Raw genomic sequence first — 12199 nt, forward strand, 5'->3', positions numbered from 1 at the left:
GGGATTCCAGTAGCCCTTGCAAAGATCTACTTTTTCCGCGTGGTCCTAACCTGGTGCAAAAACCTTTGTATTTACAATGTAGTAGGCACCGTCTTTAAGTGCTACATAACCCTTTTTTACCCAGTTGTAAAAATGCTTCTTTCTGACAAGTTGTTGGAAAACAAAACTTTACATACCCAGTCTGATTTTAAGCAGTATTCCAATTTTAGAAGTTGATTGTCCATTTTACTTTATTTGTTAAGGATTATAAACCCAGGAGCCCAACACTAAGGCTAGAAGGTGAGGAGACCAAACCAGACCATGACAAAGAAAGGGAACAAATTAGAGAAAGCAAAGATAGCCAAGAAAACCCTCGAGATCGACCATCCAATAAGGACTCTTTGAAGACAAAAGAGAGAGAAAAGTCAGCAAAAAGTGACAGAGGAGAAAAAGATAAGCTACCTAAGTCTGCGGAAAGTAAGAGTAGAGTGGGGAGTAAGCTGAGTGTGATTGACAAGCCTGAAAGGAACAAGTCTGGTGGGCTCTCGCCAAAAGGAAGAAGAATGTCTAGGATGGAGAAGCCTGGAGACTTGACTAAAAGTAAGAAACTACATTATTTTGAGTTTTGTACAAAAGTTGTCTTTTGTTGTGTTGGTTTTGGTAGAGTTTATTTTTGAAGAGGCCTAGCATCTTGTATCAGAAGAAATTTTAAAAAAAAGGCATAAATAACTTTAAAGGGAACTTTTTTATGTGCACGTAAGAATAATGCAATTTTCATCGATAAGATTTTCTAAATATTGTGATATACACCTAAAACTAACTTAGCGTTTTTTCAAATGAATACCATCGTGATGTAAAGTGTAAAACTAGGTCTTCACTACAGGACCAGTATTTGGAATGAAATTAGAGCTGAACAATGATTCCACAGGCTTAATTAATTAATTAATTTTATTTTGTTTTGTTTTGTATATTTACTCTTGTACCAAGTTTATGATATTTATGTGTACCAATGTATTTGTTGTGTCTCTTTCCTGACTCTCACATTTTTAATTATTATAATTACGGTCACCCAACTAGTTTAGCTTTTTAGTTATTTTGGGTGTCCCACTACTGTATGTACTGTACTGTTTATTTATTTATTTATTTATTTATAATTATAATCTTGTAAATTCTTTTAGTTGTTTACAGTAGTAGAAATAAACTGTTGTTGTTGTTGTTGGAGGAGGAGGAGAGGGGAAGGTGTGATTATTTGAGGGCTTTTTGTTTCTGGGAATGATAAAGGTTAAGTCTTTGTCAGGCCAATGGCCCATACAGCCACAGCTTATGCCAGTTTCTAAAGCATGAAGCCACTAAGAGTATTTCTACTCCCCTCTGGATAGTTGCTAGTTCATTGCAGGGTTAGCCCCCGAGCATTAATTTGCCGGTACCCATTTATACACGTGGGTGGAGAGAGGTACTGTGACAGTAAAGTGTCTTGTCCGTAAACACAATACAATGACCCCGGCTGGCCAGGACTCAAACCCAGACCACTTGATCTGGAGTCCAGGTCACTAACCACTAGGCCTTTGCTCCTGCACCTCTGGGAATGAAGTAAGTCAATTGAAAACCCAATGTTTAAAACTTCAGATGGAAATAACCAAGAGAAACCATGATTGATAACTACAAAAAAACCTGAATTCAATTTTGGTGCCAATCCTGGATTAGCTCAGCATGGATCTCCCTTTGATCATCTTGGCTAAATGTCATTTATAACTTACCTTGCAGCTCCTCCAGAGTCAAGGCGAATGTCCAGGGTCGACAAAGGAGTGAAAATAGAAGCAGTAAGAGAATCACTGCACAAAGTTGACCCTATTCGTGAGGACGAATGCCCTGTGGTTGATCTTGCTACCTGTGCTATTAATGAGGGAGACAAGACACCTGGGGAGGGTACAGATGGAGAAATGAATGATGAGAAGACTGAGGGGGATAAGACAGAGGATGGTGACAAGACCAAGGAAGACAGCAACAAAGACAAGAAAATATGGATGGAATATGCTGACTTCTGCAAATGCTTTAAGTTAGGAAATTTTACTGTGTGTTTGCACTTTTCATGGGCTTACCTTACTCACTCCAGAATCAAAGCTACACTGTAATTTTGTTATAGTTTGTTTTTGTCTGTGGATGAAACCCTAATATGCAACCATTCAATTGAAAGCTGTTGAGCAGTACTTTCATTTGGTACTGTTTACCTGAGTATGTATTATGCTGAGCAAGGTAGCTTTCTTGTTTTTTTGGATGAAATCATAGCCTAGTGTGGTCCCCACCTTGCCCTGTGGGCATTTGGTTTCTCTTATGCCAACTGCCCTCAGGGTATCCCCACCTGGATGTTACCATTCAAATGGTCTTGTTTGTCTTTTGGTATTTTGCAAAATAATATTTGTATGACTTTGAGATCAAAAGGATTGCATTCACAAACTTAATTGCATAAACAGTATTAGAAAAGAATGAACCAGAAATTTCATCTATACATGGAAACTCACTTGTTTTGTTTGTGGGTGAAATGTCAAATGGGGTTGTATAAAGAAGAGTGGTTATATACATCACATAGTTTAGCTATAAATTTCCAGTCCTTGTTTTACGAAGTATCTTTTCTTTTTTTTTTTTTTTTGCAGACATCTGTATATATTCCACAAACCTAATACATACAATTACTCTAAAGGAAACTCTGAGTTAAAGGTAGGCAGTGACCTTTTATGCCAGTCTCTTATAAAACTGCTTATCACATGTGAATGTGTTCTTGGGTTTTTGTTTTCATTAGAAACCTCTTCCCTTGATGCTAATGAATGAACTCAAACCACTTTCTAACTTGAAGGTAGACTACATCAGTTCAATAATTGAGTAGCATACAAGCCAAGTAGCCCAGCAGGCCGGAAAGTATCCCGGTTTCTGTTGCATGAAGTGACTAGGGATATTTCTACTCCCCCTGGATGGCATGCTAGTTCATCGCAGGGGTTACCCCCAGCATTAAATTCGCCATTGTCCATTTGTACAGCTGGGTGGAACACAACACAATGTCCCCGGCCAGGACTCGAAACTGAACTTTTCTGTTGTATTTAACTTTGATTACTCATCATTGTACCGAAATGAATACTAATTCGTAACATTGTAACTCACTAACTCATCATTAACTTCAATTCATTAATTTGTTCTTCTCCTCTCATGTTCAAAAGTGTCGTTCTTCTCTAAACCAATCTATAACTTCTGAGCTGGAGGTCTCAAGCCCTTCAGAGGTACATGTATCTTCTTCTCTCTCTTTCTCTGTTGTTTTTCTATCTTTTCCTGTCCTTGATATCATCAGCTTTTAGTGCATGCTGGAGATTTTCTAGTCTTCGTGGCAGAAATTCTTAACCTCTTTCTAAGTGTAATCTGTTATGACTCTTAATGTTCAATGACTAATGCTACATTTCCCTGGAACTCTTTCTTTCAACAGTTTGTGCCCATTTGTTCATTCCCTTGAAGCGTTATCTTTATAACGCGACATAACGTATTTCTTGCCTTTAATTACCTACCCGTCATAATCTACCATGAAATAATCTCCGCTGTCAAAGCAGGAAATCCTAACTGACTACTCATTTCCTTAGCTACCTCTGTCTGTGGATTAAAAAAAAGTTAAAAAAGTAATAGAATATTCTCATGCGTAACCTGGCAAACCAAACTTGCATTCCACAGCGACCCAGTAGCTGAGTTCGTTATCCTGATTTCTATCGCACAAAGCACCTAACATTGTTACTCATCCCTCTAGGGGGAAGATGTTAGTGCACTGCGGCCACCCCCCCCCTCCCCTGGCCAGCATTCTTCCAGGTTTCTCTAACATCATACTAACGTACTAACCCGTAATAATTATCATCAGAGTTGGGTCTTCATCCCAATCAACCTGCATCATCATCAACATTATCAACATCATCATCATGGGTCTGTGACATCTTCCTCTGTAATGGGACGTAGACTAAAAAGACAAGACAGTGAAATGTCTTTGTTATCTGTGAGTCTTTTACCATCATCACTGATCATCACGATTCACCACATTTTTTTGGTTGGCTCATTACACTAGTGTCAGAGTTTGTAAGTTCAACTTCACCATTTTCACAGTTCTGCACCAGTCACCATAATAGAGAGGTTAGGTAAGGACGATGGCGACCGCGAGGACAACGCCTAGTAAAGAAAGAATTTACATTTTACCTTCGAGTTTCGCAATTGTCTAGATTTGTTCAGAACTTGCTCAAGCTAAATACGTAATGTCAGCGTTTAAATCCAAATGACACTGCGAAAAATTTGCCGCCGCCGTTGGCGTTCTCTAAAATGCACAGAACTTGGTCATTTCACGTTAATAGAGACCTTACGCAAAACACGACGGCAACGGCAACGGCAACGAGAACGTCACCAAACTAAAGGTTTAACGAGCAAAACAATAGCTGTGCGCGTGCGTTATAATTCTTGGTACATTTCTTTGCCGTCCTCTACAAGACAGCAACGTTTCAAATTCTGCGTTGTCTGGAGAACACCCGGGGGGGGGGGGGACTCCCTTATATGGGCTATATAGGTATGTGCGGCTCCAAAGGTTATGGTTTTTCAGCCGTTTTGGTCATAAATAGGGTATAGATTTTAGCTGATTTTGGTCATAAATAGGGTATGGGTTTTGCACTCTAGCCTTCACATGGGTAAGTTTTTAAGAATAAGCCACTTTTTCATCATTATCGAAAAGAAAATCAACAAAAGCACTTCAAAAATTATGTTTATGGTAACTTAACATTGGTCTGAACTAGGGAACTAATCATAACGCAGGTCTGAAACAGGGTTTTGATTAATGGGTCAGGTCATAAATAGGGTTTCGAATTTTTGGTCGGGTCATAAAAAGGTTAGGGAATATCGCAGATTTTGGTCATAAATAGGGTAAGGGTTTTGGGAAGTGGGCCGCACACCCCCACTCAATTTTTCTGGAAGTACCCCCCCCCCGGGGGGGGGGAGAACGTAAACCACAACGGCTAATTTTTCGTATTTCTATTTGGAATTGAACGCATTCGAAGCATATTCGGTAGGGGCATGTTTTAATACCGACAGACACACTGGATAGTTCCATATAAATGCGAAATTCCAAAGTAAAATAGAAACACATTTTTTACTAGGTGTTTTTCCTCGCCGTCGCCGTCGTATATGCGTGAGGTCCCTTATTAGCGAGCTTAAGAAACCACGACGGCGACGCCGAGGACAACGTCGATTAAAAAATGAGTTTATATTTTACTTACGAATCTCGCGGTAGTCTAAAGTCATTTACTTTGTTTATCACTGTCAAAACTGTCACAAAACTGAATCTAGGACACATCGATAAATTTGAAATAAAAATTTAATAAATTAGCCGTCGTGGTGCACGTTCCTTTGGGGTGATCTGAATCAGGATCAGTAACCCAAGATCACTCGGATCATAGTTCATCAAAGGAACTGATGAATCCATGGCCAGAGTGGATTCATCGGTTTCTTTGATGCACCATGATCCGAGTGATCTTGGATCACTGATCCTGATCCAGATAATACCAAAGGAACCCACCCAGAAACAACATTTAACATTAAGAGGTCAGTTGAAGATGCTAACAAAAGTACTGCTGTCCATAATGCGTACATGTAGGTTATGCAGCGTTTCGCTACGTTAGGCCAAGTTCAGATGCCGTACTTCACATGAGCCGAATCGAATGCAAATGAGAAAAATCCTTTGTTCTCCCTCATTAGCATTCGATTCGGCTCATATGAAGTACGGCTTCTGAACCGGGCAATATTGCCATTCGGGAAATACGTTGCGTGACAACCTCAAATAACGGCTGTGAAGAAAGAACGAAAGAAGACCAAACCTTTCACCTACTGAGTCCAGAACTTCTTCATTCATAACGTAGCCAAGATAATAACATTTTCTAACAGTTAGGCTCGAATCATTTCTCCTAGAACGTTGCCATTACGAGCCATGTTGGAAAAAAGTCAGGGCTCATACCAGCTTCATCGGTCACAGCAGCCACGCCTGCTCCTGGCAAGGCCACAGCGATCAGCCCTTCTCCTTACCATGGGTCATACGGGGGACAAGCTCAGAACCAAGACCCCCCTCCACCGTTCTTGTTTGTGGACAGTTTGAAGCCTATAGAGATTGTGGTCAGCTTCACTGCGTTTTCCAAATGGTTGGAGCCGCCGCAGCCTATTGTTAGAGAGAGAGACAAGGAGAAGGAAAAAGATTCTAATAGTGTGACAACAGGTGAGAGCGGCGTCTCAGAACAGTGTGCACGGATCATGTGAGGTCTGTTTTTTTATACAAGTCTTTGTCTTAATCTTTTCGTATCCTTTCTGGCTTTATCATTTTTCTACCTTGGTTAGTTGTTATTTTGAAGTTGTGAGTGACAAGATGGCAATTGTGCACCCCCCCCCCCCCGGAGATTAGAGAATGACTTAGCGTGACCTCCTTTAAAATGTCGTGACACTAAACATGGTGTGACCGTGACGCTCCTTTGTGGACTGTAGAGTTCCAACATATGATAGGTGATTCGCCTCGTCTGTTACTTTATAGACTGATTTTCTCTCTCCCTTTGTTCAGATACAAAGGAAACCGTACAGATCGAAGAGAAGCCTGTGCCACCCAGCCCAGGCCTACTCGTTGCTGAGCCATACTCCTGGAAGAGCCTGGTGACTGGTCAACCCATTCTGCGGATTCGTTCTACGGGCACGAGAGCGGCAGTACTCATTCTGCCACCAGGGTACGTTCAAAGGCGCAAGGCTCTCTATCAACGTTAAGTTGATTGAAGTGAATTGACCGCCGTGCAGACTTTGTAAAGCAACGGCGGTTGGTTTACCTTTATGAAGTTGATAAATAGCTTATTGTTTTATTTTGCCAGCCGACACAGCGCAACGGTTCTTTTAGTTACTTTTAACTTAACGTTTAAAAACAACCGCTCTACTGTGAAAGGCGTCCATTGCCTGTTTTGGATCAACACGTCTGTCGTTTCTTATCCCGCTCGAGAGATACATCAGCGTTCGAGAATCGACCCCAAGTATCCTTCAGTGCTGGCGTAGCTTTATAAAGATCCGTTTATTGTCTCTGATTGGTTGCCATTTGCGCGCGAAAATTCAAAATCAGGTTACACCCAATTGGGGGCACACGATTTTGGTACCATTACGTCAGGGATTTAGATTCTTCAAATCCAGTCCCACGCGTCTCTCGAGCCATAATGAATTGAGCGTGGGAAGGAAGACTTCTCACGACTGGAGATGAAGACAATGAAGCAATGAGCAATTGGAATTTTACGACGTAAGTCCAAAGTTAGAATGTTTTGAGACCAACAACTGATTGGTACATAAAATGTTTGTTTCCTGTAACCTTAACAATGCACAATCGTCTTTGAGTTGTTTTGACTTTGGAACAAATGATCTTGACTATTTCTCTTTGTTTCTCTACAGACGTCACGTGCTGAGGTTTCTTCTCCAGTCTCCTCACGGTTATCATGTAGAGATGGCTTCACAAACGCCGTTTGTGTATGGCGATGAGGACACAGTAATGGCATGTCTAACCAAGGTATTACTTTTCCATGTATCTGTTAGTCCTTGGAAGCTGGACCTATATAAAACAAGGAGTTTAAGAGGCCCTGCGCCTAAGAAACGACCGATGATTTCCGGCTAAAAAATAAAATCGGCCGATTTTTATCTCTCAAGTAGAGGTTACCGAATACTATTTAAAAATGAATTTCTTTTGTTTCAGTTTCGCTTTAAACCAAAAATATCGAGCCGCAAAGTTTTTCCGTCTGAAAGCAGCAAAATCAGGCCGAAAATAAGCCCCCGCAAATAACTGTTCAGAAATTACTATCGCAACGCAAAATAATGAGAAAACTACACAGTGTTGAAGGAAAAGGCCTTTTAATGCAATATCATTCGATAAACATCAAAAAACTGCCAAAGCGATTAACAAATAAAGTTTCAAATATTGCATACTAAATTAGATGGAGCGTTGGAGCTGATTTTAAAATAATTATTTCTCAAAAGTTCAACGCTTTTGAAAGCAATCACAGTGATGAATGAGACATTGGAGGGATACAAATCACGTTTCTGGAAAAACAGTTTTCGGCCAAAGTATATTGACCTTGTACAAAGCATTCAAAGTTACCGTTTTTACCGTTATCCTGCTACTTCGGCGAAACACTTCTCTTTTGCCTATACGGCCGTGGATAGCGTGTTAAACACCACTTTAAACCTTGCTAGGCATTCAAAGACCGTCCTAAGTAGAAGGAGGTAGAATTAAAAGAGAAAGGAAGATGAAAAATACACAGAAAAAGAAAATAACTCGAAATTACCATCTGCTAACGAAAGTTGAATCTGGAAAATGTCGTCGCGTGACAGCGACCATTGACGTCATTTGTATCAATAGCGGTGGAATCCAAACGAATGCCCAAATAGGAAAACAATTTTTCCCGGCCAGAAAACGTTTAGTGGAACAATGTTATGTTATTTTTCACAAATGATGGTCACTCAAAAAGAAAAACTTCCCCAACCGCCACACCGTTTTGGCCGCAGCGTGATCTGAGTTATGGGTCACGACTGAATCTCTAGCCGCTGACCGCCCAAAGGACATTGCAGACTCGTTTTCCCACGCTCTTGCGACCTTTACGTGACAAATGACGTCATTGGCCGCTGTCACGCGACGACATTTTCCAGATTCAACTTTCGTTAGCAGATGGTAATTTCGAGTTATTTTGTTTTTCTGCGTATTTTTCATCTTCCTTTCCCTTTCAATTCTACATCCTTCTACTCAGGATAGTCTCTCAATGCCTAGCAAGGTTTAAAGTGGCGTTTACCACGCTATCCACGGCCGTATTGGCAAAAGAGAAGCGTTTCGCCGAAGTAGCAGGATAACGGTAAAAACGGTAACTTTGAATGCTTTGTACAAGGTCAATATACTTTGGCCGAAAAATGTTTTTCCAGAAACATGATTTGTATCCCTCCAATGTCTCATTCATCACTGTGATTGCTTTCAAAAGCGTTGAACTTTTGAGAAATAATTATTTTAAAATCAGCTCCAACGCTCCATCTAATTTAGTATGCAATATTTGAAACTTTATTTGTTAATCGCTTTGGCAGTTTTTTGATGTTTATCGACTGATATTGCATTAAAAGGCCTTTTTCTTCAACACTGTGTAGTTTTCTCATTATTTTGCGTTGCGATAGTAATTTCTGAACAGTTATTTGCGGGGGCTTATTTTCGGCCTGATTTTGCTGCTTTCAGACGGAAAAACTTTGCGGCTCGATATTTTTGGTTTAAAGCGAAACTGAAACAAAAGAAATTCATTTTTAAATAGTATTCGGTAACCTCTACTTGAGAGATAAAAATCGGCCGATTTTATTTTTTAGCCGGAAATCATCGGTCGTTTCTTAGGTGCAGGGCCTCTTAACAACCTGGGATATTAATGTTGTAAAAACTTAGGGCACGCGAAGTGATAAGTTTTAGTCTGTTGCGAGAATTAAACAGTGGCTAAGTTTCAGCTTTAAAACTGAAATTGAGTCAGTTTTCTTGTTTTCTGATGGACGGGTTTTGCCCAGGAATAGATAGTGGCACTACATATCCACCTCGTTGCCAATGTACAGTTTCTTAGTTGATGACAACAGGAATTGTTAGCCAATATTACATGTAGTATAAATCTACTCCCGTTCTATCACGAATGCCGTTCTCCGATTGGCTACACTACTCACCATCTATTCTGTGATAGATGGTGAGTAGCGGAGCAGTGTGCCCTTGTTAACAAAATGACGGCCGCTTCTTGGCGTTTTCGAAGTGTCTGTGAAGAGGATTTAGATTAAGTTTTGAACGACTAGTAGATTTATACTAAAACGATTAGATTATTCGCTCTCGATTTCTATTGCGCGATAGAAATCTCTAGCTCATAAGCTAATTATTTATTAACAGTGCTCGTCATTCCTTCCGCAGGAGAGCTGTCGTTTCCTAGAGCATGCCATGAATGTGTTTCAATCGGTTGGCGGTCTTGTGATGTCGTTTGCTGATCCTCCAGCAGACAGGAAGTTTGATCTTGATCTTGGACTCAAGGATCAGCCAAAAGACATTCAAGATCGGCATTACAAGGTAATCATGCGAAGGTCGATTTGTCTTCTTTGATTTAAACTGTAAAATAGTATGTGCAAACCCGGCACGTAAACGCAATCTTGACTGAGCTAGCTGGGGAAGCTCGCGGGAAAATCTTCTACCGAGAAAATAAAGTATATGTATGTATGAGACGAGTTTACAGAATTAAAAATCCTTAGAGTTGCTCTGATTACGACCAAGTTATCAGAACTGACGTTAATAGAAGTAAATATCATTTAGTAAGGAGGATTTATCTCTGGAGCGTGAGGCTGAGAATGCAGATCTACATACAAGATCTTTTGCTTCCTTTCTTAGAAATTTGTTGTTTTCGTGCGACAACTTTCATTTTTAGAATTGACTCAGTCTCCTCCCCTCGTTATCAGATAATCTTCACATGGAAGCGTTTTCTTTCTTGCCAGGTTTTCATGAGATGCTTACTGAAGAGCGTCCGGTTTCATCTCGCCGATTCGTATGATTTGGCGATGCATTTCGCGTGGAAAGCCTTCCAGTTCCAGGCCTCTCTCTGTCTGCATCAGCGAGTCGGTCACAGGCCCCTGTCGGCAGCAGAGATCACGAGGATTGGTTCGATTACAAACAAGCGCCGCATCAAGAGCGCAGCCGCAGTACCACCCACCTGGGTCGATCGTACCTCTAACAATGAGGAGGAAACTGCTGCAACCAAGATCCAGGCCACTTTCAGAGGTTACTTCCTCAGAAAACTGGCGCGAGCTTATGTGAAAGGTTAGTAACCTGTCAGAGTTGTTTCCACAGCGAATGTCAGTAGTTCTCTTTCCGCATCAGTCTCCGTGACTGCCAAAACAAATTGCCAAATTCTTAAACTGACACTCTTAAGCACCGGAACATATACGTCAAGCGGCATGAGGAAAGCCGTAACCGGCGACAAGCGCAGGAATGAATAATCTACCTTAAGCGGGGGAAAATGTAGCTGGTGGCAATCACGGGAAAATGTAACCGGTGGCAAGCGCGGGTGTATATAATCTGCCGTCTTACACAATATAGTATTGTAAGTAGTAATGTTACTGTAAATAGCCGTGCTCTTAGGAATAGTTTATATTTTAATTCTGAGTTTATCTTAGCGGGTATAGTAATTGTAAGTAGTAACGTTATTGTAGATAGTCGTGCGCTTTTGTCCTGAGCCCCTGGCTCGGGAGATTGGTCAACCTCTCCCCACGTTTACTACTCAAAATAAATTTACCTTACCTTACCTTTACTGTAAGCGCGGGAAAATCCAGCCGGTGGCAAGTGCGGGAAAATCTAATCAGTGGCAAGCGCGGGAAAACAACGTAACGGAAGTCATGACTGTTTCTTTTTTTTCTTTATCATGCAGGCACCGAAGAACACCAGAAAGTGTGGGAGCTTTTATCCAAGGCATGGAGTGTCATCGAACCTAATCTGGAAGGCTTTGCCATTCAGATCTTCAGACTCATGTTCAAACGCGATTCTGGATTGTTCCCGTTGTTCCCTTTCTTCAAGGATGAGTGGAGCCGGGTGGCTTACACCGACTACAATGGGACGTACCCTGAGCAACCGCCACAGTCTTGGTTTGTAGTCTTCAGGTAAGAAAGAACGCCGCGTATTTAATTCACCCAGGCATATTTAATGGCTACGTTATAGTGCTGTGGAAAAGCAAGACCTGCTCAAAAAAAAAGGGGAACGGTGGGGAGGCGGGAAAATTTTCCTCCCTTTGAATCCAGCCTGTAAGCAAGTTATTCTGGAACAAGCGGGTGTAGGCTACTTTGAATCTAACATTTCTTTTATACAAAAACAAGGGTGGAGGGGATGGTGGAGGGGCCCACGCTTAGGTCGACTACTAATGCTAAATCAAATCGACTATCTAGTTATTCTTAAAGTAACCTTTCTTCTTGTTGTTGTACAGGGAAGTGTTCTTTGTTGATGAGCCGGTGCTGATGGTCCCTAAACTGTATGTTAACTTGCCGACCTGTTTGTTGCGAGTTGTGGACAATGACTCGGGTGAAGAGTTAACGAGGGTCTTCCAGAAAGTAGCACCGAACAACCTGAAAAAGAACAAGGTAGCAACAAATTTCACGACTCATTTCCTATCGA

General features: G+C 41.1%; 2 protein-coding genes across 7 annotated transcripts in view; one reads left to right on the top strand and one right to left on the bottom strand.

The window, feature by feature from the left end:
* Nucleotides 1-12199, bottom strand: part of LOC145480727 (uncharacterized) — a 317856-nt gene that overhangs the window by 104593 nt on the left and 201064 nt on the right. The window lies entirely within an intron of this gene.
* LOC145480688 (androglobin-like) overlaps nt 1-12199 on the top strand; it is a 32878-nt gene that overhangs the window by 12762 nt on the left and 7917 nt on the right. For all 6 annotated transcript variants that reach the window (XM_081458989.1, XM_081458992.1, XM_081458990.1 and 3 more), the window contains exons 13-22: nt 243-579; nt 1744-2035; nt 2631-2694; nt 5950-6250; nt 6587-6746; nt 7447-7561; nt 9962-10114; nt 10534-10855; nt 11463-11691; nt 12012-12165. In XM_081458989.1, coding sequence (XP_081315115.1) covers nt 243-579; nt 1744-2035; nt 2631-2694; nt 5950-6250; nt 6587-6746; nt 7447-7561; nt 9962-10114; nt 10534-10855; nt 11463-11691; nt 12012-12165 — 2127 coding nt within the window. The remainder of the gene's footprint in view (nt 1-242; nt 580-1743; nt 2036-2630; nt 2695-5949; nt 6251-6586; nt 6747-7446; nt 7562-9961; nt 10115-10533; nt 10856-11462; nt 11692-12011; nt 12166-12199) is intronic.

This window comes from Orbicella franksi, chromosome 3 (assembly GCF_964199315.1).
Source record: "Orbicella franksi chromosome 3, jaOrbFran1.1, whole genome shotgun sequence".
NCBI lineage: Eukaryota > Metazoa > Cnidaria > Anthozoa > Scleractinia > Merulinidae > Orbicella > Orbicella franksi.